The sequence below is a fragment of the Pholis gunnellus genome (genome assembly GCF_910591455.1).
Source record: "Pholis gunnellus genome assembly, chromosome: 3".
Lineage (NCBI taxonomy): Eukaryota > Metazoa > Chordata > Actinopteri > Perciformes > Pholidae > Pholis > Pholis gunnellus.
This window is the reverse complement of record NC_136529.1, coordinates 24,696,289-24,722,889: the sequence shown is the minus strand read 5'-3', so window position 1 is coordinate 24,722,889 and position 26,601 is coordinate 24,696,289. Positions and strand designations below refer to the sequence as shown.

The window sequence follows — 26,601 nt, the reverse complement described above, 5'->3', positions numbered from 1 at the left end:
CACATGATTATTTTCTCTTCCTTCATCCTCAGATCAGCTCTGGTCATCAGGAATGATGGATTTAATGACCCTGAAAGGTGAGAAGTTACACAACTCACACGTTCATCCTCATCCAAAATATTAGACATGCAGAACTATCAGTGGGACTCTCGTCTGAACATCCAATCGTGATCCTCATCCCCTGGAACCAAATATTCCTCTCTATACCCCTCTGACAGAACAACAACGTACGCACAGTATTAACTACTCTCTCGCTCTCTTTCTCTCCTGTCAGTCAGCTGACTGTCGCTCGCTCAGGTCAGCTGGAGAGAGAGGCTCGGCATCTTGGGCGGAGCCTGGTCCGGACCGGGGATGAAGATGATGATGACGATGATGATGATTTTGATGATGACATTATGGACTTGGAGGCTTCTGACATTATCTTCACTCCTCTGCTGAGGTCTGGTTACTTTACTGTCTGTCTGTCTGTCTGTTTACCTGAGTTCTGTCATCTCATGATCTGCTGTCAACAATGTTTGTGTGTGTGTGTGTGTCTCTGTAGCCGTTGCAGGCCGATGTACAGAAGTGTTGCCGCAGCGATGCCCAGAGTCCAGAGCTTCCAGGTGAGTTTATTCGTTTACATTTTATTTTTGAGGCGTCCATGTTACCGTGGCATACCGGCTAATCAAGGCAGCCCGGACATCCTTTTCTCCGGCTACATCCTCGAGCTGCTCCTGGAAGGCTCCTGAGGTAATCCCTCCAGCATGCCCTGAAACCCTTTAATTCACTCACATCATTGAGGTGTGTGTGTGTGTGTGTGTTTGTGTGCAGTTGAATGTGAACATCCTGGAGGCTCAGAAGCTGGTTGGAGTGAACATCAACCCTGCAGTTTTCATCCGAGTAGGCGATCAGAAAAAACGCACCGCGACACAGAAATCCACCAACTGCCCCTTCTACAACGAGGTACTGCAGAGAGGTGACAGTAAAGAAGAGTATAGTACAGTACAGGATAGTGTAATATACAGTACTTTAGTAGAGGGATAGAGGTATCTGTCACATAACAGTATCTGTTACATCGGCGTGGTATAGATCATCTGAAAGCTTGGAAGCTGAAGATGCAGATTTGAGATGTAGCTCAGCACTTTGTCTCCAGTTGTATATTGAATTAATCAATTGGTTAATTAGGATACATTGTGAACATGATGATGGAAGAATATAACGGCCATTCCAATGCTCACTTGTGTCTCACATTTGCATACGTTTTTGAGTTGATACCATATGTTACACAGATTTGGTGCTAAATTTAACGATTTCTTACCACTCAAGAATTAATAAAAATTCTGAAAAATCCCCCCAAAATCCCACATTGCAACACCAAGACCTTGAGGAACACCATAATGCTGTTATTTGATATAAAAACCTTTGAAATTTGGTGCAAAAATTACGTATTTTAGCGATTGTATGGCGAGCGCTTCTGTTCCAAAAAGTGCTCAGAAACCACCTTATCGTCAATAAACCTCGGAAAGCCACACATACCCATGGTCTCTTGTTTTCAGTAGTACATTTTCATGTGATTATCATATAGGTAACAACAGGTCAGCTTTTTACAGCGATGTGAAAAAATGGTTTCACTATGTGAGTGTGTGGACTTACATCATCACACATTATTAAAATTGGGCTAATTGAATTCATAAGAGTCTCAGCTTTCCAGTCGTACCCAATATGCAGAAATATTCAAATACACCATTTTAGAATAGGAGAAAAATAACACATTTGCATTGCATACAAAAAAACTGCACAGCCCCCTTCCTGACAAGCTAGCCTGGGATTAAATGGATTTCATAAGGTCGTCAAGTTTCCCATGTTTCCAGTATCTTCACTCTCACTCTCATGATAACTGAAAGCTACAGCTTCTGAAGTACAGTATGTGGGTGACCTCCTCTTCTCTTTCAGAACTTCCAGTTTGAGTTTCAGGAGGCTCCACAGATCCTCTTGGATAAAGTCATAGAGATAAAGGTCGGTTCTACTGTTTGGTTGTTTTGTTTTTTCTCATCTGCTTCTACTGCTGTGGTCTGTTGACCACCTGCAAAATGTCCCCTCCTCTCAGGTGTTCCACAGGCGGGCTCTGGCCTTCCTGATGACCCACATTGGAACCTTTAAGATTGACATCTCCACCGTGTACAACCAGCCAGGTACCAGAACGACTCACACTGCAGCACCGATCCGAACGCCGCACAGTACTCACTGACCTCTGACCTCTCTGCGACTCCTCCAGATCATCGCTTCTACCAGAAGTGGGCTCCTCTCACCGACCCGGCAGACACCAGGTCAGGGATCAAGGGTTACGTCAAGGCCAGCCTCAGTGTGCTGATGAAGGGAGACGCTCTGAGCATGCCCAGTCTGCCACCGGCCTCCATGTCTGGAGCCAGTGAGGACATCGAAAAGTCAGTAATAACACATCTTCAATGCATCGTCATATAATAATAATAATAATAACTTTATTTATTTACCACCTTTAGCACCTTTCAAAAACAATGTTACAAAGTACTTAACAATTAAAACATGATACAAGTAAATAATAAAGAAAGTCATTAAAATAAAGAAAACAACAAAAGCCATTAGATAAAAGTTGGTCTCAAGAAGAGATTTAAAGGAAGAGACTTAGCTCCACAGCTGAGGGGCCCGGATAGCAAAAGCCTGGTCACCTTTGCTGACACGTCGGGATTTTGAAATCATTAGTAGGGCACTGCTAAAGGGTCTCAAGCAAATCACAGACATAGACAGGAATTAGAGGAAAGGAGTGATCTGTTCTCGGTAAGTTGTCTTCGTTTGGCAAAGCAGGCATCAAAAGACGAGTCAGAAGCAAAAATGACACTTAAGTTTAAGGCCTCTATTGTTAGAGGCGTACATTAAAAAATACACTATACAATACTACAATACTAAAATACATTGTTAGAAAAGGTGCCAAGACTAGAGGAGAGTTAATGAATGCTGCTAGTGCTGCGGCTACAGGACAGGCCTTAATGGGACATAGAGTTGCGTGTCATCTGCATAGCGGTGGAGGTCAATATCATGTCTGCACATACAAATCATTCATCAATCATCATTACTTTTACCACATCAAATAACAGTGGTGAATTGGCACAGCCAGATAAACATACTGTAGTTGTGGCCTTGACAAAAATGAGGTGTGGGCCACTATTGACCTCCCCATCGCATTTATTAGCAAATTACATTGAATTGACTCTAAGGTTAAACAGCTGGTGCGGTTGGCTTTGGGTTCTGACGCTGTGTTTTTCTTGCAGGAACCTGCTGCTTCCTCGTGGTATGGCTTCTGAGCGTCCGTGGGCTCGGTTCCGTGTTCGGATCTACAGGGCCGAGGGTCTGCCCACCATGGAGGCGGGGCTAATGGCCAAGATGTCAAAGGCCACTGACCGGACGATCTTCATTGATCCCTACGTACACGTGACCTTTGCTGGACAACAGGTACTCTGACATGTATATACATGTGCTGTTATATTTATTCTCCCCAAGGGGGTAGCAGCAAGTACCAAGAAACCTTTGAGAAACTTGTCCGGAATCCTACTTCAATATGAGTACATAAGTATTAACAACAAAATGTACTTCAAGTATCAACTTCAACAAGATTCTTCAGAATTTGTGGAAACCGAAACCGAAATACACAAATGAAACTTTTTGTTACTAGTTCAGTTCCTTTGGTTCCAAAGTTCTTGGAACTTTGTGGTCAAAAACACAAACTGTTTTTTTAAGCTACAACTCGGAGTCGCCAAATCAGATATTTTCTAATCGTAGTGTGCGTTTGTGTCTGCAGGGGGAGACTTCGGTTGCCAGCGCCACCAACTGTCCAGTTTGGAACGAGGAAATCTCCTTCATCGAGCAGTTTCCTCCTCTGGCTCAGCGAATCAGAGTCCAGGTCCTCGATGACGCCAAGATGGGAGACATCGCCCTGGCAACGCGCTTCCTGGACCTGCAGCAGATTTCTGATCCTACCAGGAACGGTACGACCCGCAGTTCAAACACAAACTATTTTTACTTTAATGAAACTCTGAGACATCTGACAGAGGCACAGACAGGCCTTTATTTCTAATTTACCTGTTTTATAAGTATGTTTAATTCGACTTCCTGTAATTGATCTGCTCTTGTTTTTATTTGCTCTTGATGCTGTCTACTGTTCAGATTTCCAGTTCCTTCTATTTTGCTGAGGTTATTTTTCAATGAACGCAACATTTCCTGCTTAAACACTTTACTATAAAAGGCTTTCAGTGTTTCAAAGGGCGTACAGTTATTCCTTCCTTTCTTGGTAGGTTTTTATTGTAGAACATCTGAAGGAAGCATTAGTTTAATTAGAAGTAGATTAAACTTGATTAATCAACTGGAATCAGCAAGTGAGAATAGTGTTGGTGTCAAAATAGAAAGTGTTTTTTTGCTGAGTAGTATGAAATTATGTGTGTGTACATTTTCTATGTTATGCTGAATTTGCATTGTAAGCCTTTAATGGAGACCAGCCAGACTCCATTTTCTGAATGTCAGCTTTTCTGGTAAAATATCTGTCTGTCTGCAGGGTTTAACCCCACTTTTGGACCAAGTTGGCTGAACCTGTACGGATCTCCTAAGAACTCGACCCTCGGAGACGTCCACCAGGTAAACCAGAGAGGAACAAATCAAACCTGACATTTAAAACAATAATTCAACAATTTGGAAAATTCCCCTGTTTGCTTTCTTTCTGAGGATATCTCGTCAGATAACCAGTCAATAACACTGATTCACCAGATTTTGTAATGTGCTGATGGCTTAATTAACATCAAGTTCACAGAAAAGGCGTGTGCCGTGATAGTAAAGTTACACTGGTCACGGAATAAGGAGCCGAAAAAAAGTAGTCACTTATAATTCCGCATTGCATCCAATCACAAGAACGCGTCGAGGCAATGAGTACTAGCCAATCACTGCACAGTCGATGCTGCGACGAGGCTTTCATCATATGGGAGTGGGCGGGGTTTCATCCAAAGTTGGCCAGTGTGGGCTGAGCCATATGTCAAATCTAAAGTTTTTGCTTTTTCTCCACCCGTAACATTGGTTGTAACCATGCGGCAACCTATGGCACTGAGAAATTAAGTCAATGCGGATTTGCCAGAAACAGCAGTTCTTCGAACGGCTACTTGAGGCTGGCTCCAAAAAGGAATCAATCCCCAAAATACCCAACTTTATAGCAGAAATAAACACGTTTACATGGTGTAAAAATGTTTTGGCCTCTATAGCCAATATCGCTGTCTTTGACAACTGTAGAGGGATGAATTTTTAGATAACTCACCCGTTTAATATATTATATTAAGGCTTAAAGTCAGGCGTAATTGAGGGCGCTAGCTGTCTCCTCTGCTGCGTCACCAGGCCAACCGACGATCCATCTCTTTGCCCATTTAGCAAAGGCGGAGTTTGGCTGTGTCGTCACTGCCAAGATGGTGACAGCCAGGAGCTACAAACTTTGAGCTTCACAACAGCTCTTCAGAAAGTAATGGGTGACGTCACGGAGACTTCAACCATATTTTATACAGTCTACGGTTTTAGTCCTGCCCTTTTCAAGCCACCTCCAATTTATAGAATATCTACAGTATTAGAAAAAAACAAAACAAAACTGATCCAGACTGAATTGGACGAACCCTCTCTCTTCTCCAGGCCTTGAACCAGGGTCTGGGTGAAGGAATCTTCTACCGCGGTCGGATCCTTCTCGCTCTCTGTGTGGAAGTTTACTCCTCGCCTACTGCAGTCACCCCAGAAACAAGCTCTGCCGCCTTAGGAAAGGTACGTCCTACTTATTGTATGGTAACGCAGTCTTTTAACCAGCTATTTATCAGCAGCTATTTTCCTGTAGCATTATTTATGTGACCTTAATAATACCCACCAGGTTTCAGCACATCACCTCATCGAATCTCACATGACCTCACTGACTCTTACGTGACTCTTCATTGTGTGTCTTTGAAGGTGAAGGGAGCGCTGGGGAAGCTGGGTCTGAAGAAGAAGAAGAGGAGCAGCAAGAAGGGGAAGAACAAAGAAGGTCAGTCTACTGAGGAGAAGCAGGAGGAACGACTTTAAAGGGGAGGGTGTGGTTTTTAGTCGTCGTTTGAGAACGTTGGTGAAACAGAGAGGAGAACCAGTTTAATGTTTTAGTTCAAGGACATGGATGGATATCAGTTTCTTCTCTGAGTGTCCAGTACGGAGACAAGGACATGTTTAGCTTAGCACAAGCAGGGGGTGACTGGTAACCTCCTCACAACTCACAAATACGTCTGATTCACTATCTAATTTATTGACTCAGAGGAAGGATCTCAGAACAGAGAGTTTCCAAATGTTTGAGTTTTATTCCAACTGCCGTTGCTTTTAAAATGATTTGTCTCAAAGCCGGGATGTTGAAATGAAGAAATGATGCTATGCTACGGTACAAATGTTAGTGAAGTCTGATATTTCAGTTACTAAAGAAGTGCAGAGTAACAAAATCCTGTGAGCACTGTCAGTGTTGATCATAGTGTTACAGACTTACATGAGTCGCCTCACAGGCCTTTTTTGGACGACTTGGTTGGAGACCTCCACATGTGTTTGTAGTTCATTCATTGGTTTGTTTACTTGTTGTTGCCGTAGCGTCTGCATCTGCCAGCGCATTGGTCGACGATAGTGGGGAGGCTGGAGATGAGGTACCAGAGGCTGTTACCGTGGAGATTGAGGAGATCCACCCACTCCCTGAGGTCAGTGCCGCCGGCAAAGAAACTTACATTCAGCTACGCCTCCGCCATTTTGGACTGAAGGCAACTACCGTATATCAAAGCTCTCTCATTATTGTTACGCGTGAACAAACATTTTCCATTTTCACCTCTCATCCCTAACGTATAATTGAATATCATCTGCATAGCGATGACAAGATAGACTTTTAAAAATACTTATTACCTGCTCAAGTGGAAAGATATACAACACAAGACAAAGAAGAGGACCCAGAAGACTTCACCCCACAAGACAGAGTTGCATAAGAGGAGGTGTTCCAGGTAGAAAAGAGAGAGAAGTCCTGCAGCTCTCAGATTTTCTTCTTATTTTTCGTCCTCAGGGTTTCGCGGGACCACAGGAGGACTTTCTGTTGTTTGCGTCTCTGTTTGAAGTCACTATGATGGACCCGTCTGTAGGAACCAGACCGATGACCTTTGAACTCTCCATAGGTAAATATTGTATTCTGTGTCCTGGGTTTCTGTACTAGGACAATTATTAAATTAAGTCAGAAAATACTGATCCATCACGATTTCCCAAAACCAAAAGTAATTTTCTTTAAAAACTTGACCAACAGTGCACCTAAAGATATTACTTTTACTATAACACAAGACTAAGGAAAGTGGCAAACTCTCACAATTTCAAAAGCTGGAACGGAGTAAGGGTTGACAATTTTTCTTTAAAATTATGTCAACAATAAATCGATTACCAAAATAGCTGTTGAATCATTTTCTGTTGAATCAATCAATTGACTATTCGTTTCAGCTCTATTCTGCACAGTTAAAGGACTGTTTCACTGCTTTTTGGTTGGATGGTATTGAAAGTTGACATGATTTATTATTGTGCAGAGCACATCCACACTGATACGTCAAGTTTGTATAAACTAAACTGATCTGCTGCAGCTTTTCACTTGGCATAAACACAGTCAAACATGACATTCACCCTGAAGTGGTTAAAAACCCCAAAACAGACAAAAAAATAAATAAAAGTGTTCGAATGCATTAGAAGAGGACAGTTCTTGTTGTGGATCATGCTTGCATTAATACAAAAATAGCTAGTATTAATGCAAGCAGGCATATTTGTAGTAGCAATTGAAATTCAAGCTTTTAAACAACATTGTTGAGATCTAATCAAATCTTGTAAATTAATAGCAAGACAAACTTACTGTAATTGTAAGAAAAAGCATTGTTCATGAATGAACAATGCTTTTCTGGTACCGGAGGACTAAATGTGAGCTGGTTCTGGCTCATTTGGAGTTTGGCTCAGTTTTAGGGGGATGGACAAGTCAGTCTTTAACTTTGATTAAAAAAAATATATATATATATTCTAGTTAGTGCATTGAGCCTGCTTTGGGCCAGAGTTAGCACATGATGCCGGATTTAGGCTGCTCAGCCAGACCCCTTTGGCCACCTGGGGTTCAGGTAATTTCCAAGATCAAACCTTTGAGCTCCATCAGCTGTTTTGTTTCTGGCAGGGAATTATGGGAAAGCCGTGGAGGTTGCGAGATCCAAGAAGAGCCAGAGCAGGGAGGAGCTGAGGAGGAGCAGGGAAGATCTAAACGAGGAGGGGCAGGGCCTGCTGGAGTCAGAGGAGGAGCTGGACAGAGAGGAGGTGCTGAGTCCCCAACCCGAGTCCAGATCTTTGTCTGCTCCCGCCAGACCCCAGCCCACCGAGTACGACAGGTATGTAACCACTGCACCTACGACCACTAACCGTGGTGTGCTTAGAGCATGGGGGGGGCGCAAAGCTCGCCAAAAATGTATGATACAGTGTTTTCATGTATATTACATTACAGTCGTTTAGCAGACACCTTTATCCAAAGCGACTTACAATCCAGATTTTATCACATTCATACACCGTAGGCAAAGCTACGGGAGCAATTTTGGGGTTAAGTGTCTTGCTCAAGGACACATCGCCTTGCGACTAGTGGAACCAGAGCCGTGGATCGAACTGCCAAGCCTCTGATTGAAGGACGGCCCTGCTCTCCACTTAGCCACGGTTGCCCGTTATAAAACAAGGTGTATCCCAACTCTCGTATGACAAAATCACAAGAACAGCGATAGAACATGTTCTGTCCCCTCTCCACTCAAAGTTAACTCCTGTGGGTACACTAACTGAAGAAATATTAATTATGGAAAGATTGTTATGGTATTGAAACTGAAAAATGTCATTGAGTGTAAATGATTTGTGTGTGTCTCCTACACCTTTGTACTTTGTTACCCATGCACAGGACTTAATGTACGTCTAAAAATGTAAATTATCTACGACACAATCCTTCCATCAAATAAGAGACACCCTTCTCCCAAACCCCATCATCCAGCTACCTCTGGGTGATCCCAAATCTGAAGTCTAAACCAAAATCTGCATGAGAGTCTATGGAGCACAGCCATAAAGTTGGCTGGACGATGCTACGCTATGATTGGCCAGTTCATGTTCGAGGGCGGGACTTAGCGAAGGGTTGATTGGTCCCAATAGGTTGACCAGTACCTTGCATGGTAACTCGCTGCCATCGATGTGTGTGGCCTGCCACTACATATAAATGTAGTCCATTTACCATTTACAATGATACGGTGGCGATTCTTGGTGGAGTAAGATCTACAGTAACTACTCCACAAACTCTATCCTCTTGCTGTCTGTCTGCCCTACTGTCTGTTTCTCTCTACCTGTCTGTCTGTCTCTCAGGTCGTTCCAGTGTCTTCCTCTCCAGCCTCCCTCTGAGAAACAGAAGCCTTGTCTGTTTGTCTGGAGTCAGTTTGAAGATCACAACTTTCGTCTCTATCAGGCGAACTGGCTCAACAAGACGGCCGACAGGCTGGCGAGTGATCTTTAATTTACTTTTTTATTATCACACAATGCCTAAAAAAGCTGTGGTCACATTTCATCGTCTCTTCTGCTCCCCTCCCCTCTTTTAGGAGCTCGGTCTTGATGAGGTAGAACGTCTCTCGAGGAGGCCAAGGAGTAACGCGAAGGAGCGTTTGGTGGACGTGCTGCTGGAGCTGGTGGCCGCATGCAAGTCAGTCTCCTCCTACTGAATATTTTTATTAGAATAGATTAAGTTTGATTTGGTTTGATTTGATTTGCCCCATTTGTCTCTCTCTCTCTGTCCTCCTGTCTGTCTCTCTGCAGGCAGTTTAATGTCTTCGCAGACAGGAGGTCTGCGTTTCGTCCCAACAACCTGGACAGATGCAGGAAGGAGTTTATCAAGAAGAAGTTGGTGAGTCTCCTCTCACCTAACTCCATGTGCCTCCATGAACCTGTCTCTCTGTCTCACTGTCTTCCTGTCTGTCTTTCTGACTTAATGTCCGCCTGTCTCCAGGTCTTTCTGGCCAGACAGGCAGTGAGGTTCAGGCGGAGGATCACCAGGCGGATGGTCAAACAGCGGTTGATGGATAGCAGGAAACTCCTGAAGAAACTCCGCCTGCTGGCGAAAGAGGTCAGAGGTCATAAAGTGGTCTCTATAGGTCACCACAAAGACATCAAAGGTTGCAGTATGTTCAGTATGTCTGACACACCACCCTCTCTCCAGCCCCAGACCACCATTCCAGACGCGTTTCTGTGGTTACTGAGTGGAAGCAAGCGGTTGGCTTACGTCAGGATCCCCGCCTACTCCATCCTCTTTTCATTGGTGGAGGAGCAGAGGGGGCGGGACTGCGGCAGAGTCACCACCCTCTACATGAAGGTAACGGTCCTAACGCTGACGTCCATCTCTAAAATCATCGATGACATTCTCCGCTCTGTCTCTGAAAACGTCTGTCTGTCCGTCTGTCCGTCTGTCTGTATATCCAGTCGCCAGGAGGTTCAGCAAGTGAGATCTTCGCGAAGCTTGAGGTCTACCTGTGGCTCGGTCTGGCCAAGTACAGTAAAGAGGTCACCAACTGCTTGCCGGAAGAGTTTCTGCCGGTCTATGAGGAAGAGGAGGAGGAGCAGAGGAGGCCGGTCACTGCTGGGAAGAGGAAGCTTCCTGTCAGTCTGTCCTGCCAGGGTGAGTCATTCTGTCTGTTGTCAGAATGAGTGGAGAAACGTTTCTCCTTCAAAATAAAAGCCCAGTGATTAGTTTTAATTTGACTTGTCAATCATGAATCTTTACCTGGACCCAATAGCAGTCTGTCCTGGTCAGCGATAACGACGGGAGTATCCACGCTGATGAGCGATTAACGTTCTGTAAACGGTCACGCAAAGCAGAACAATGCAGCTGTCCACTTCTGTCACCTAGAGAAGTTAAAAATGTACGTTTACAAGACATGTAGGGCTTACTTTTACACATTTATATGAACTACATGTATATGCTAGCTATTTGTATTATAATCACAAGGAGGCAATAATAATCATAATTTCTTTAGTTTTGGTTTCTTGGTCAGAAACAGCAGATACAACATCCATAAAGGACTTTCCTTTTTTCGTTTGTAAAATCGCAAAAAAAAAACTTTATGAACTTGCTGCCCCCTAAATTCGGATAGATTTTGATTGTCTGTCAGTGTCATTTATCAAATCTCTCTGAAAGTGATCGGGCGCCACTGCTGTTGTTTTTATAGTTAGATAAGTTTTTATAATGATTGAAATATAGTTATTGTTGATGTGGACGGCCCTTTACTCTCTCTTTCTCTCTCTCTCTCTCTCTGCAGACAGCAGGTACTTCCAGCTAAGATGTCACATGTATCAGGGGCGTGGCCTGATTGCTGCCGATGACAACGGCCTATCAGATCCTTTCGCCAAGGTCCTCTTCTCTACACTGTGCCAGACCACCAGGGTAGGTACAACCGTCCCGCTGGTTAAAAGGTCCTAAATAACCTATTGGTTTAAACATTCCTACAATTCACATGCCTCGACCTGCTCTAAAACATCAATAGTACTAATTAGTTTTTCAAAATAAAACTGTGATTGCTGTCAAACAGTCAGGAGTCTTCGATGTCTAGTATTTGTATATTTTACAATAATATTTTTTACGTGAACGATGTTTTGCATCTGTTGTAGTAGTTTATTTATATATCTCCAGGGATTCTTTAGTTTCTATAAAAATCTGTCCATCAGAGGTGGAGATATCATAACTTCCTCAATTCCTAGTATGGGTACGAATACCACTAGATCGTACACTTCCCACAATGCAATGGGAAACCTTCCTGTAACTGTGTCTTTCAAAATCCACACGTCCAGTTTGTACGCAGGTTATACATTTGTAGTCTCAAAGCCCCAGAAATATGAACTGTTTTCATACATATTCTGTGTATCTGTCTGTGTGTGTGTGTGTGTGTGTGTGTGTGTGTGTTCAGGTGTTGAATGAGACTCTCTCTCCAGCCTGGTGTGAGTGTTTGTTGTTCAACAGAGTTCTGCTGGAGGGGACGAGGGAGGAGCTGCAACGAGACCCGCCTCTCATCATCATCAACATCTACGACCACGACGCCATGGTGACGCTGAGCTTCTTCTTCTCCCTCACACATTCTGCTGCTGTTTCAGTGATGTCATAACAGCTTGTGTGTGTGTGTGTGTGTGTGTGTGTGTGCAGGGCAGTCCGCAGCCTCTGGGTCGGGCGTTTGCCGAGCCGGAGTTGAAGTTTGTGGAGCAGCACTACAAGAAGCCCCGCCTCCGTTACTATGACATCAGCATGGGCAAGGCCCCGGCTGGTGAGCTGTTGGCCACCTTCGAGCTCATCGAGCTGGACTACTCTGGGTTTGGAGAGGTGACACCTGTCGATCAATCTATGTCTCTCTGTTTGTACCTCTTCATTGTCCATCATTTCTATCAGTGACAACGTTGTTATTATGGAGTTTCTCCTTGCTTCTGTAGTTTGTACTGTTAGCGCTGTTAGCATCGTTAGCTGTAAGCTGCCGGCTCGCCTTCGCCATGTTGAGAGCCGTGGAGAGGCAATTGAAATGCTCCCAATATCTTTCACTTTAATACGCACAAAATGTAGAGGATCCGAGGTACATCCAACACACAGTCTCACGAAATTGTCATGGGAAACGTCATCCAAAACAGGATGCCACCCGACTTGAAAACTCATTCCAGCTCCGCTGGTTTAAATAATCTGTATAAACTGTTGGTTTGTTTCCAACACACTGATCACTTCACTGTTCTTATTTCTTGACTTGTCAGATTTCTTCTTAGTGATGTTGCCGTTTTCTCAAATGGCTGCTATTAACTTGCTGAGTAAGATGTTACGTTTACTGATTTTAAATTATGGACAAAACCAAAATGAGTTGTTATAACACACAAAGAAAACAGTGTTTATGAATTCATTCTAGATAGTGAACTAGAAAACCCTTTCCTTTCCTTGCAGCCTTGCCTCCCCAGCAGTGTGGACCCTAAGGAGCTGACCTACCTGGAGGAGCAGAAATGGTACATCATCCCAGAAGGAGTCCGACCTGTTCTGAAGACCTTCAGGATCGAGGTCACAAACACATCTATATATATATATATATATGACATTTATTTATTTATTCATTTTTGAGGACATTACATAGATTTGCATTCATTTCCTGGAGATTTTACCCTAACATTAACCACTGACAAACAAATCAGATATTCCAAATTGGGGACACAACTTGCATTTTGTCCCCAAAAGGCTGGCGAGTCCCCACAATGCGACTTAGTAAACTGATTAATGTCCCCACAACATGGATAAAACACACACACACACATACACACACGCACACACACACTCACTCTGTGTGACATGCATGCTCGGGTCATCAGGCTGTTGGGTGTGTGAAGTAACTGGGTCTTACCTGTGTGTTTGTTCAGGTGCTGTTCTGGGGTCTGCGGGAGCTGAAGCGGGTGCAGCTGTTTGAGGTGGAGCGCCCCCTGGTGAGGGTGGAGTGTGCAGGACAACAGCTGGAGTCTGAAGAGATCGAGAGCTACAAGACTCACTCCAACTTCAAAGAGATGGTCCGCTATATCAACGTGGTCAGTTTCTAGTTATGGCTGCTAAAGATATACCTTTACTCAATTGCGGGACACACCTGGTGAATATCCATTGCATGCATATTGAGTAGAGACATGGCTAACCTTCTCTTTCCTGTTTCATCTTCCTGTGTTCGGTCCAATCAGGAGCTGCCGGAGCAGGCCTACCTCCACCCTCCTCTGACGGTGTTTGTGATGGAGCATCGGGCATTCGGTCGACTCGCTCTGGTCGGGACCCACGTGGTCCAGAGCCTCATAGACTACGCCCCGCGCAAGCTCGGGGGGGAGCAAGAAGAGGAAGATGATGAACCAAAAACAAAAGGTAAGAGCTATGATGGTATTCATGAGTGGTAAAATGGTAAATGGACTGTACTTGTATAGAGACTTTTAAAGGATTTTAACACTACATATCATCATTCACCCATTCATACACTTTCACAAACTGCAGAAACAGCCTGCGGGGGCTAATTGGGGTTATTTTAATTGTCTGATTGAAGGACGACCCTGCTCTACCACTGAGCCAAATCCACATGTGAATTGTTTTGAAAACCTCCAATGTGTCCTACAAAGATCAATCTCTCACTTCATAACGCCGTCAGTCACATAACTGAGAAGCTCTGTGATGTTTCTCACAACCATGCTCTCTGGGATTCGTAGTTGACCTCCCTCCTAAAGTTTTAATGGACAGATTTCTCTGTGTCTCTCCAGTGCGGCAGAATACGAAGACGCTTAACGCTCTGATGTCAGTGAAGAATATCGGACTCAGCGGCCTGTCAATTAAACAGTCAAAGATTCCCATCAACCCCATCAAGCTGGTTAATGTACGTATATTAATCTCCTCTGTGAAAAAAAACAGATTCAACCATAAAGGATTAAAGAATGAGTTGATGTTTACACTTAAACCCCTTCAGGCTCCTCTGAAGAAGCTGATTGGGAAGGTTGGGAAGGTTATTGGGGAGCATGAGGAGCTGGAGGAGGAGACGCCAGAGAAGGAGGAGTTGGATTGGTGGTCGAAATACTACGCTTCACTGGAGGAGATGGAAAGACAGGTGAGACACTTATTTACCTGTGTCTGTCTGAATAAATGTGTTAAAAACATTAATGCAGGAATACATAGAGGATAAATTAGAGAGGTACATTTATGAATGAGGTAAAATGCTTGTACCATAAAGAACTACCTACTTCCAATGTGCAAAAAGTCTGAAGAGAAATTAGATTAAAGAAATCAGCAAATATGATGAGATGAATCCATTTGATCTCAGGTCAGTATCTGCATTCACAAAAGAATATGGAGATGTTTTCTCGTAGTTATGAGATCTTTATCTCATAATTTCATGATTACAAGAAAATTGCATATTACTTGTTTCAGGACTTTACCAACAGTTAGTATGTGAAACAAGACAGAATAATGAGAAGTTGAAGAACAAACTAAATGTTGAAACTGAATTTCTTTACAGTTGAAAAGTGTTCTAAAAAGAGACTAATAGTGATTTATAAATCAGTTCTTTAATCACCGTGTCTGATGTGTTGGCTCTATGCAGGCTGCTGAGGACGTGGAGAAGGAGGAACAAGCTGAGACCGGTACAGTTATAACTTCTACTTTAACATTTCAGTCCCATTTTGCCATATTTATTTATTTAGTAAAAATATGAAATTATTTATGATTTGAATTATTTTCAAGCAACAACACAGCTGATATAAGTCTCAGAGTTGAAGTGTGTTCAGCTGCAGTTCCTCTAACGTCCACTAGATGCTGCTGTGATAAATCATAACACTATGGCTGTATTGAAGTGAATAGGAACCACGTACAGTTTTTATAAAAGTTTAAGCTCTCAGGTGATCATTTACGTTCTGCTCATATCAGTCTGAGGGCAGATAATTAGAATCAGTGTTCACATTACATAAGTACACTATGTCGCCATGTATGTAGTAGTGTGTCTGTGATAATTGAACATGCAACTCCAAAACCAAAGGAATCTTCTGCTGCCTTAAGAGCCTTCACTTTTCTGGGAATGCTCTCCACCAGATTTTAGATGGTAAAACATGAGGAGAGAACCAAAACAAATATATATGAACCATCAAACAGACATACTACAAAATGAACATAGAAATATATGAAAAACAATGGTTGTGTTTTATTTATTTGTTCAGATGGGGCTAATCTGACCATGGCGAATATTGAAGATGAGGAGGAGGACATGGTGGTGGTGGAGGTTAAGCCTCCCAAACGCAAGAAAATTGCCACACTAAAGGTGAGAGGTCACTGTGATTGACAGCTTACAGTCTGTCAGCTTTATTACTGACTTCCTGTTTTGATGCCGGTAGATGTGGAAAGTGCGGACATTGATATTAACGATCTTTAAGTTTGATGAACTATGTAATGTTCTCACTCCTCCAACAACAGAGCAACAGCAAGAGCTGTATGTATTGAATACATTTTCCGCTTTATTTACATTTGATCAACCTGGTTGCGTACGCACCCTCGCTCCACAGGCTCATCAGCTGTTTTGCCCGACTCGCTTTACCACAGGGGCGTTTTTGAAGCGGCCGCGCCTGTTGCGATGTGTCTCGGTGTGATCGGGGCCTTAGAAATAAGAGTTTCCAAAGAGGTTCTTCCTGAAGGAGGTTCTACCAAGAACCGTTTCCTTCTGAAGAACCCTTTTTTTTGGAAGAAATTATCTTTGTAAGACTAAGGGGTCCAATAAGAACCCTTTTATTTTCTGGAAGAAAGAGTGCTTCAAGGTTTGTTGAAAGAACAGATTTGAACTAACGTTACATTTTTTTAAGTTTCTGCCTCTGTGTCTGTTCGTGTGTTCAGCTGTATGGAGGCGACCTGGAGTCCGAGTTCAGTCAGTTTCAGGACAGGCTGCAGACCTTCCCGCTGTATAAAGGCAAAGCAAACATTGAGGATGACGATGAGGATGAGGAGGAGAGGCTGATGGGAAAATACAAGGTACTGTGGATGGGAAGCTGTCTGCTTGTAGCTCTGATGTGAAGTGTTCATTACTTCATCCTCTCCATCTCTAGGGCTCCTTCCTGGTTTATCCGATTGATCCAGGAGATGAAGAAGACACCACTTGTCAGATCACCAAGGGAATCCCCAAAAACTCACCGTTCAAAGTCTTGGTCAGAGTCTACATCGTCAAGGTACTTGTCTCTCTGTTTCCATCCACAGACTGTCTTTGTCTCACTCACTTGAACCCGTCCAAACATTGTATATCTCCTTTACACTGATTACATTTGAACTGTTGTTACATTCAAGGCCTTCAACGTTGATCAGACATCTGAGAAGTGAGACTTAGTTGCTAAAATCCACACTTTTCATGACAGAAACAACCAAATTAATATTCTGCCTTTCACAATGTCTCTGCCGACAGCTGCATTATGGGTTAACTGGGTATAAACAAAGTTGTTACAGTGTTTGTATACTACTGTGAGTTCTACTGTGTCTTCTACTGTCTCTGTTCGTGTCCTGCAGGCCACCACTCTGGCTCCCACAGACCCGAACGGTAAATCCGACCCGTATCTGGTGGTCCGAGCTGGACAGCAGAGTCTGGACACCGTCGATCGATACATCCCCAAACAGCTCAACCCCACGTTCGGAGAGTCAGTACCCGTCTGTCTACCTGTACCTGTTCAACACTCTCCGTCTGTCTGTCTGTCTGTCCAACTGTCTGCGTGTCTCACACTGTCTTTCAGAGTGTTTGAATTCACGGTGTCTTTCCCGCTGGAGACAGAGTTGGTTGTCACGGTGATGGACCACGATCTTATTGGGGCTGACGACGTCATCGGCGAGACGCGGGTCGACCTGGAGAACCGATTCTACAGCCGCCACAGAGCCTCCTGCGGTCTGGCTCTCTACTACGACACGTTAGTATCACAACTACAACACTGAAGTCTCACAACTACAACATGTTAGAACAAGTCACTAGAACACGTTCCTACCAACAGCGTCACACATCAGCACCAGAACGATGACATGATTAAAAAATGAGACACGGTGTGTGTTTTACGAGATGTGAAAATAGAACCAAGACAAAGTAGGACATATTGTTACTAAAACTACAACACATTAGTACTACCTCTGCCACATAACATAACATATGTTACTACCAAAACTGTGACTCTAGTACCAGAACTAAAACATGTGAGAACTAGAACTTATAAACAATACAAACAGCACCTCAACGTCCTGAAGCAGGATTGTGAAACGCTATGACAACATGTTGGTACTGGAATTATGAGACATTAGTTTACAAAATGTGACACCATCAGGGTACCAGTAGGATGACATATTAGTACCAAAACTAGAAAAACGAAATAGTACTAGTCCTACAACACAATCGTATCAAAAATACAATATGTGGCACGTTAGTACCAGATCTATAGCACGTGAGAACCAACATTACTTCATGTTAGAACAAGTTTTACGAAAACAAAGAAATGTTTGTACCAGAACTACGACTATTTAGTACCAAAACCAAAAGATTAGTACCACTATGACACATCAATAGTATAATTATGAAATATTAATACAGGAACTACTGTATGTGTTATATACTTTGTCAGTAGATTTAGAGTACCTGTTTCTTTAAATGTCTATTTGTGTGTCCCTCTACTTGACTGTCTCTCTACAGTGAGGGCTACAATGAATGGCGCGATGCGAAGAATCCGTCGGCCATTTTGGCTGAGCTCTGCAAGACTAACGGCATCCCGTCTCCAGAGTACAGACTGTCTGAGGTCAAAGTACTCAACAAAATCTTCAAGATCCCACCAGACGCAGTACCTGAAGGTAGCTAACACAGACAGACAGACAGACAGACAGACAGACAGGCAGAACTAGACTAGTCATAGGTAGGAGATTATACGTGTATTATGAGGTGTCCTTATATATGAAAATAAGTGGAAGTCCATCATTGTCCGTCTGTGGATCATGAACCACTACTAGTATTGCTACCACTAGGCTCTATTGTGGCTACTTCTACTACTGACACAGTACTACTAGTACTACTAGGGCTTCCGTCATACTCTGCAACCTTCAGTTGCATCAGCAGCAGTAACAGTATTGTATTATACCAGAGTGTTGTTGTTGTTGTCAGGTCTGTTAAAGAAGAACCAGCGGTCTTCCGAGGAGGAGGTAGAGATGGAGGAGCACTCAGCCCTGAGCGTGCTGCGGCGCTGGGGGGAGATGAACGAGTTCATCATTGGAGCTCTTCCTCTGGTCCCAGAGCACGTGGAGATCCGGTCCCTGTTGAACCAGGACAAACCTGGACTGCCACAGGTACGGTGAAACCGCTTTTAGTGAATCAAAAAGCTCGGGACAGAATAATTTACTTGCAAATGCTGTTTAAATAATTTGCTTTTAGTAATCAAGTACACCGCATACAGTGTTTATTTTGGGTCTTTTCATACATGACACATGGGGACAAAGCAAAGCACAAGCACCTCGCCGCAACTCAGTCGCTGCTAAGTTGCCAATTTAAACTTGGAGTTTGATTTTGGTTTTGGCAAAATTGATGAAGTGTATTATACGATGACTTCGAGCTGGTTGTTTGCATACATCGGCGTTTGTTTTTGAGTTTGAATAAGTTTGTTTTACGACGCTTTAAAGCCCGTTGGTTGCGTACATCAACGGTTGGTAGTTTGCTCACTTTTATTGTTTTTTGTGGTGTCTAACCACTTATGCAACTACCAGTACACACACTGCAGTACCACTATGAGGACAGACAGCTTAGTGAGTTTAATTTAGTTTTTGGCAAGATTGTATGACATGTCTAATACCACAACTTCGAGCCGATTGCCTGCATACGTCGCTGCTTGTTTTTTGTGTTTTACGACGCTTTACAGCAACGTTGAAACGTTGCAGACACACCTTGCGGAGATCTGCACTCTTCTGAGTGCTCCTTTCTAGTTCTATTTTAGTTTTTGCTTTACTCCCATGATACTGTATTTCATGATTACCTCTGTTTTCAAACTTTTCTACCAGTTCGGCATTTACTATAGCCCACCGTTTATTTTCAGGCCTGTTCAAAAATGCATTGAATCCACCTCCAAGTGGCTTATTTGCACTACTGACGTTACTGTATTTGTAATAAGCTCAATACTGTTTTAGTCTATAGCGTAATTACACTTTGAACTACAGTAAGCTGGGTTTTATATACAGTACTGGACTGTATTATAGTGTATTTGACACAGGGTTGTACAGTAGGTTACTGTTACATAAAAAGCGTTTGAAACAGTCAATAGAAATTAAGTTAATAATGAAACTGTCCTTTGCATTATATTATATTCATGTAATAGATAAATAAATGTCAAATGGATGGTAGTCTGCATGAAAAAGAAGGAAAAATAAATAGTTATGTTGCTGTTGTTGTACTTCTACTTGTATTACTACACGTCATCAGCAATGTGTGTGTGTTCCAGGGTTACCTTCATATGTGGGTTGACATGTTTCCAACTGATACCCCGGCTCCGCCTCCTGTTGACATCAAGCCCCGCCTACCTGAACAGTAGGTCACACACCAACAGTAATCCAATAGAATCTATATAGTACAGTAGAGTGAAATAGAATCTATCGAGTACAGTAGAGGCTAATTTAATATAGTGCTGTTGAGTCGATTAGAATCTATCAAGCATAGTATAGTCGAATAAAATCTATATATGGTACAGTAGAGTAGAATAGAATCTTTTGAGTGCAGTAGAGTCCAATAGAATAGAGTGCAATAGAGTGGAAACTAATCTTTTGAGTATAGTAGAATAGAGAAGGAGTTACAATAAGTAACCCGTAGACATAAAACAGATGTAAATGTTGTTGTTGTTTTCATGACGACAGGTACGAGCTGCGAGTGATCGTCTGGAACACGGACGACGTGTTTCTGGACGATGTCAACCCGTTCACCGGAGACCCGAGCTCTGACATCTACATGAAAGGGTTAGATTCACAAGCACACAAACACACACGAGGTTAATCAGAAGGGTTGTACAATTATTAACATGGAACAAAACAGAAGAGAAGAAGAAACTAAACTTTTTACACCAAATTATGTTTAATTATCTGTGACTTTTTCCCTTGAAGACTCTAAGAACGATCAAAATAAAAGAATCTGAGAAGATAACATCACTCTTGAGCTTACTATCTACTGTAATAACCAAACATTACTTTAACAGCCATGGAGCATTTCACACTACTGTATATTTTGTGAGGTTGCGTTATAAAATGCCCTGTCAATGGCGACTGTGCAGTAGTTCCCCACAGTGTTGGATGATATAACTTCAGGCTAACGTTAGCAGCTCCATTCTGTGTGTTTTATTCTGCTCTGATCTCTGCAGATGGATAAAGGGACTGGAAGGAGAAAAACAGGAGACTGACGTCCACTTCAACTCTCTGACCGGAGAAGGAAACTTCAACTGGAGATATGTGTTCCGCTTCGACTACCTTCCCACTGAGGTACTCTCACATACACACCTGGTGACACCCAAAGACTGTATAAGATAATGTATAAGATAATGTAAGATTAAGCTTTATTAGTCCCACAGCAGGAACATTATCAATACGATTTGTATATAAGAAGTGGCTGTAGTCACCGCGACGTAACCCATTGGTTTGTGGTCTGCCATTTTGAAGCCGCCATCTTGGAATTTTGCAACCAGAAGTGAAACGAGAGGTTAGAGCTAATTGCAACCAAACGCTGAATTAAACATTCTTAGGTGACCAAAATGTTACAGTTAACTTTTACTACTGAGAACAAACAGTGAAAGGGTTAAAGGTGTAAGACAAAAACACGGAGCACGCACAGACCGGACAACGCTGTGATAGTGACCTGTCAATCACAGTAAGCCCCGCCCTAAAGCATACTCTGCTTTATGATCTATTTGACTCTAAATGGACCATCATTTACTAAATGAACATCATGCTGTATTGAAGCAGACTTGAAACTAGAGATTGAGACGATAAACTCATGTTATAATGTTAATAAATCAAGAGAGAAGTTGAGTCATTTTCTCATAGACTTCTATACAATCTGACTTCTTTTTGCAACCGCAAGAGTCGCCTTTCCTGATCACACCCCTGCTCTCCAGAGGATGAGCCTTTTAGATTTTAATGACCGCAGGATCTTTCCTCAGGACAAAACTCTACACTTTTAGAATAGATAAGTGTTCATAATTTGGCTGTAATGAACACGAGGGGACGCTAACAGTCCGTCTGGTTGTTAGTGAGCGTAAATCTGCTCCTCTCGTCCCGTAGAAAGAGGTGGTGTTTAAGAAGAAGGAGTCCTTTTTCTCTCTGGAGGAGTCAGAGTTTCGACAGCCGGCTGTGCTGACGCTGCAGGTCTGGGACTACGACCGCATCGCTGCCAACGATTTCCTGGGTGAGACTATACATTTTCAAATATTTCACATATTTACCTTCACTGAAACAGACTTATAATGAGGTCTATACATATTTTCTTATCTGCCCTTGTTTCTATTAGCTGGTAATGTAAACACTTCCTAAGATGTTATTTTCTTAATTTGCTTCTGTTGTGTCTATTTAAATCCTACACATTGCTCCTTTAATTGATAGTGCGTTGAGCTCTCAGGTCGACCGTAAAAAGCAGCTCAAAGAGCACTTCACTCCAGAAATCTTAGACCTCCATATCTCCAAACATGGACAAATTAAATCAAAACATTTGTATGTACTTTGGGGGAACTGAGTCTTTAAATTGAACATTTCAGACTGGCCTTAATATGGACCTGAGTTATGTTTCATGTCGCATTTTTATTCAAGATTCATGGTGCATTATGGGACACAACAGCTTCACCAGTGTATCCTCTCTACATTACAGAGCAAATGTTGACACTAATGTCCTCTTCCTCCTCAGGCTCCATAGAGCTACGTCTCAATGACATGGTGCGAGCGGCAAAGTCACCCAGTAAATGCACGATTCAGATGGCGAAGGAGCGGGCCAGCCCTCGATTATCCATCTTCCGCGCCAAGAAGATGAAGGGCTGGTGGCCGCTGACCCGCCTGAAGACGGCAGAGGATTTCGAGAGGGAGGAGAAGGAGGAGCAGGAGGCCAAGAAGAAGGGAAAGAAGAAGAAGAAGCCAAAGGACAAGAGGAGTGACATGAAAAAGGAGGACATTGAGTACACTGACAGCAGCGGCAACACTTTCCTGCTAATGGTACAAAAAATATACAATATACTAATAACGCCGACAAAACCAAGACACAGCAACTATAAATTAGCTTTTAAAGTCCCAGTGAAATAAGTATAAAATGACTCTTGACCTTAATGCTTTAGAAATGTACATTTTACTGAACTCAACATGTGAGACATTAAGAGTTCAGGTGAGGGTTGTTCTATTTGTTCGTGCTGGTCATTGTTGAAAGGCTTCTATTACAGCACTCATGTTAAATATTTATTCTAATTTAATCCCCTGTTTGTTTGTGTGTGTGTGTGTGTGTGTGTGTGTGTGTGTGTGTGTGTGTGTGTGTGTGTGTGTGTGTGTGTGTGTGTGTGTGTGTGTGTGTGTGTGTGTGTGTGTGTGTGTGTGTGTGTGTGTGAAGGGGAAGGTGGAGGCGGAGCTGCAGCTGGTGACATTAGAGCAGGCGGAGGGCAACCCTGTGGGTCGGGCACGCAAGGAGCCAGAGCCTCTGGACAAACCAAAGTATGACACGCACACACACACACGCACACACACACACACACACACACACACACACACACACACACACACTGTTAAAGGATGGGATCTTGCATTTTTTTCACACCAAAAAGAGGGAAAGCGTCTTTGTTAAGTATGTGGTTCTTGGTGACGTAGTGACTGCTGCACTAGTTGATGAAATACTGTAGCTGGTTAGCTAACGGCTATCACGCTAACGAGCTGGGAACACGCAAGCTCTCCAAGCTTCTTCTTTCTCTGCTGTTTACTCCCTTCTGGTGTTTTATTCTCAGGATTTTACATCTTTTCAGTCAATAAAGAGATACTGAAGAGGGGGAAGAAAAGGTCTCTGAGCTAGCGAGCAGACACAAAAGACGTGTTTGCAGTGGAGGAAGAAGTGCTCCGATTTTTTACTTAAGTAAAGGCAAAGATGCTCTATAACACAGATGCCACATTACAAGCTCTGCCAATGGTCTGAAATGGTAAACACTTCCTATCTCCTAAGTGCCTCCTCAGGCTCATGACGTTTTCATGTGGCGAACGTCGTGTGGATGGATGAAAGCAGATTCTATTCATATTCTGATTTGTTTGTCTGAAAAAATGCTGTTTTAGTGTCAAAGTGAGTCAAATATTTTCTTTGGTGACTATACAGTAGAGTGAAAGACTCGGTAATAATAATCTGTGTTCACGTTCACTTCTCCCATTGGAGTTAGTAGACTCAGGACCTGCCGTTAGTCTCCTAAAGGGGCGTGGCCGTGGTTAAACCCACGTGACACAGAAACAGGAAACTGACTCTCAGTGGGCCGTCTCCTTTCTGAACTGTCTCTGGTAAATGCAGCAGAAATACGCTGCTACAAATAAAAGTAATGCATTTAAAAATAATTCCCCTTTTCATGGAAGTATTCAAATAAATATAAAGGAGGGAAAACTATATTATATTATATTATGTTGCTGAAATGAAGGAAAAACTTACGGAAAGTACAATTGTACAATACTTGAGTAAATGTACCTTGCGTGTTTACCAACGACTCTGTAAATCACGTCTCTGTTCAGTTTGTACTGAATGACAAAGGAGGTTACATAAAACAGTTTGGTGACACACATCTTTGAAGTTTCTGCTTCCTCCATTTTGGATTCTCCGACTGTCTGAACAGAGCAAAATCCACAGATGTACTTCAGCTCCGAGAGTGAATCCACTGATTGACAGTGATTCCATTGAAATGAACTGATTTAGCATCGAAATGTCTGCTTTTTTAAAATGCCGGTGTGATCCGACCTTTAGCCGACGGTCGACTCAGTCCAGGTGCTAACAGCTGTAAACCGTCTCCTGTCCTCCCTCTAGTCGTCCCTCCACCAGCTTCAACTGGTTCGTCAACCCGATGAAGACCTTCATCTTCCTCATCTGGAAGAAGTTCAAGAAGTTCATCATCGCTCTGGTCATCCTCGCCATCCTCGCGCTCTTCCTCGGCCTCATCGTCTACACGCTGCCACAGCAGATCACCGCCCTCATCGTCAAAGGGTGAAGAAATCTTCATCACCTCCTCCTGGATGTCACAGGCTGTCTCAGGTTCCTGATCCTGAACTGATCCACTTAACGGCTGAAGTCATATTTACTACGAAGGCTGATCAGTAAAACTCTTAAAAACTGCGCTTACAAAAAAATGCTTTCAGTTGCCTTTAATTCATCTAAACATGTGTATTTTAAGACATTTGGAGAACAAAAATTGGTTCAGGAAACCAGTGGGAAGTAGCATACATGATCTGTCAAGCAGTAATACATGAGAATCAGGTTAGTTGTTGCAATGAATGATTCTCTGCACTACATTACCCAGCATCCTCGTTTATAAAAACACATCCTGGGTCATGGGAGCAAAAATCAGGGATTTTTTGTTTTATTCCGTCACAAGAAGAAATTACAGGATATGACTGCAGATTTAAATCACATATTTATTATTATGTAAATTTTATATCTTAGTGGATAAATCAGCACCTTTCCTAAACATAAACATAACTCTGTTGTATAAAAGTCTAATTTTGTTGATTAAATATAGTTGTAGTTGCACATTTTATATTTTGAAGGTAAATAAAATAAATAAGTACATTCATATTTTGTATTTATTTTGCACTCACTCAGATCTGTAGCTGATGTTACTCATTTGTACCACTTTATATACGTAGTGCTCATTACAGACAATGAACAAACATCCTGATGATTTAGCTGTTCTAAAAGTGTAACGTTTGTCCTGAGGGTGGCGCTAGAGGAAAAGTCATGTGGTCATCAAAATCTAGAGGGATAATCCTCTGGAGAGCAGTATTTGCCATGGCAACTCTCATGGTAACTTGTTAAGTAGATAATCAGATATGAGTCTGTGGACTCCAGGACACCAATCAGCATCCTGAGCCAAGAAATATATAAACGACCACAGGAAGTGACTCTTTCTTCAGAAAACGGTTTCCTCCTGTTGAGATGCTTAAATTAAAATAATGAGTCTCCACAGTTGGATTCATAAAGATGAGGGGAGTGAAATAAAAGTCAGCCTTCATCCTCGTCTTCAGGCTGCGCAACAGGAAACAAAGTGTTTACAGACGCTCGCTCTGATTGTTTCCTGTGAGACTCTGATGATGTCGGATCATGTTGAGACACACTTTGGCTCGTCGCCTCGGAGACCAGAAGGGAAGTGATGTCAGAAGACCAGAACGAGGTTCAGTTTGTGCCACAAATTTGTAACACAAGTTTTTTTACACCACACCGGTCTAAACTAAAATATAAAATATCTCAACAACTGCTGGATTGACTGCTGAGACATTTTGTACTGACATGCCTGGTCCCCAGAGGATGAACCACACTGACCGTGGTGATCCTCCGAACCTTTTCCTCGAGCACCACCACGAGGTTCACCTTTGTGGGTTTGTGATTAATTCTAATTAGTTGACTGAGCTTTTTATCAGGTAACTAAAGTAATTCAACTTTATTCTTATTTATTTTCGCCTGTTCAGGCACATCTAACATTTTCTAACAACGCGAACGCTGATGGGCGGAGAAAATGTAAGAACTTTGAGGAGCTTTGTGAATGTCGGTTAGAGAGTATAAAGGTTCCCAACGTTTCCCCCTTCACGGTTCTTCATCAATTAAGTTCCATGCGACCTTCGTTGTGGAAAGTATATCAGAGATTTTATTCTTTAAAGAGTCTCTTCATAAAACCCTAAATAGAGATTTCTTTCCTATTTTTGTGTTTATCTTTTCTTTCATTCTTTTTGTAAAATAAGTCACATTTGAAGGTGGTTTAGAACATTTACAGTAGAACCCTGTTTTCACT

The 26,601-nt window shown here is 42.6% G+C and overlaps 1 protein-coding gene across 1 annotated transcript in view; it reads left to right on the top strand.

Annotated features, from left to right (window-relative positions):
• fer1l4 (fer-1 like family member 4) overlaps positions 1 to 25,385 on the top strand; it is a 30,737-nt gene extending 5,352 nt beyond the window's left edge. Inside the window, exons 6-49 of the mRNA XM_079186438.1 lie at positions 33 to 77; positions 275 to 439; positions 542 to 602; positions 811 to 942; positions 1,933 to 1,995; positions 2,087 to 2,171; positions 2,255 to 2,423; positions 3,285 to 3,465; positions 3,812 to 3,998; positions 4,562 to 4,641; positions 5,671 to 5,796; positions 5,977 to 6,049; positions 6,631 to 6,734; positions 7,088 to 7,196; positions 8,219 to 8,426; positions 9,427 to 9,559; positions 9,657 to 9,757; positions 9,871 to 9,958; positions 10,061 to 10,177; positions 10,271 to 10,423; positions 10,531 to 10,726; positions 11,367 to 11,491; positions 12,012 to 12,146; positions 12,245 to 12,418; positions 13,019 to 13,129; positions 13,483 to 13,644; positions 13,789 to 13,963; positions 14,350 to 14,462; positions 14,553 to 14,690; positions 15,183 to 15,222; positions 15,793 to 15,893; positions 16,460 to 16,594; positions 16,669 to 16,788; positions 17,120 to 17,247; positions 17,341 to 17,511; positions 18,279 to 18,433; positions 18,741 to 18,922; positions 20,065 to 20,150; positions 20,474 to 20,572; positions 20,971 to 21,088; positions 21,887 to 22,010; positions 22,503 to 22,804; positions 23,190 to 23,290; positions 24,627 to 25,385. Coding sequence (XP_079042564.1) covers positions 33 to 77; positions 275 to 439; positions 542 to 602; positions 811 to 942; positions 1,933 to 1,995; positions 2,087 to 2,171; positions 2,255 to 2,423; positions 3,285 to 3,465; positions 3,812 to 3,998; positions 4,562 to 4,641; positions 5,671 to 5,796; positions 5,977 to 6,049; positions 6,631 to 6,734; positions 7,088 to 7,196; positions 8,219 to 8,426; positions 9,427 to 9,559; positions 9,657 to 9,757; positions 9,871 to 9,958; positions 10,061 to 10,177; positions 10,271 to 10,423; positions 10,531 to 10,726; positions 11,367 to 11,491; positions 12,012 to 12,146; positions 12,245 to 12,418; positions 13,019 to 13,129; positions 13,483 to 13,644; positions 13,789 to 13,963; positions 14,350 to 14,462; positions 14,553 to 14,690; positions 15,183 to 15,222; positions 15,793 to 15,893; positions 16,460 to 16,594; positions 16,669 to 16,788; positions 17,120 to 17,247; positions 17,341 to 17,511; positions 18,279 to 18,433; positions 18,741 to 18,922; positions 20,065 to 20,150; positions 20,474 to 20,572; positions 20,971 to 21,088; positions 21,887 to 22,010; positions 22,503 to 22,804; positions 23,190 to 23,290; positions 24,627 to 24,807 — 5,752 coding nt within the window. The 3' untranslated portion in view covers positions 24,808 to 25,385. The remainder of the gene's footprint in view (positions 1 to 32; positions 78 to 274; positions 440 to 541; positions 603 to 810; positions 943 to 1,932; positions 1,996 to 2,086; positions 2,172 to 2,254; positions 2,424 to 3,284; positions 3,466 to 3,811; positions 3,999 to 4,561; positions 4,642 to 5,670; positions 5,797 to 5,976; positions 6,050 to 6,630; positions 6,735 to 7,087; positions 7,197 to 8,218; positions 8,427 to 9,426; positions 9,560 to 9,656; positions 9,758 to 9,870; positions 9,959 to 10,060; positions 10,178 to 10,270; positions 10,424 to 10,530; positions 10,727 to 11,366; positions 11,492 to 12,011; positions 12,147 to 12,244; positions 12,419 to 13,018; positions 13,130 to 13,482; positions 13,645 to 13,788; positions 13,964 to 14,349; positions 14,463 to 14,552; positions 14,691 to 15,182; positions 15,223 to 15,792; positions 15,894 to 16,459; positions 16,595 to 16,668; positions 16,789 to 17,119; positions 17,248 to 17,340; positions 17,512 to 18,278; positions 18,434 to 18,740; positions 18,923 to 20,064; positions 20,151 to 20,473; positions 20,573 to 20,970; positions 21,089 to 21,886; positions 22,011 to 22,502; positions 22,805 to 23,189; positions 23,291 to 24,626) is intronic.
• Positions 25,386 to 26,601: the final 1,216 nt, after the last annotated feature.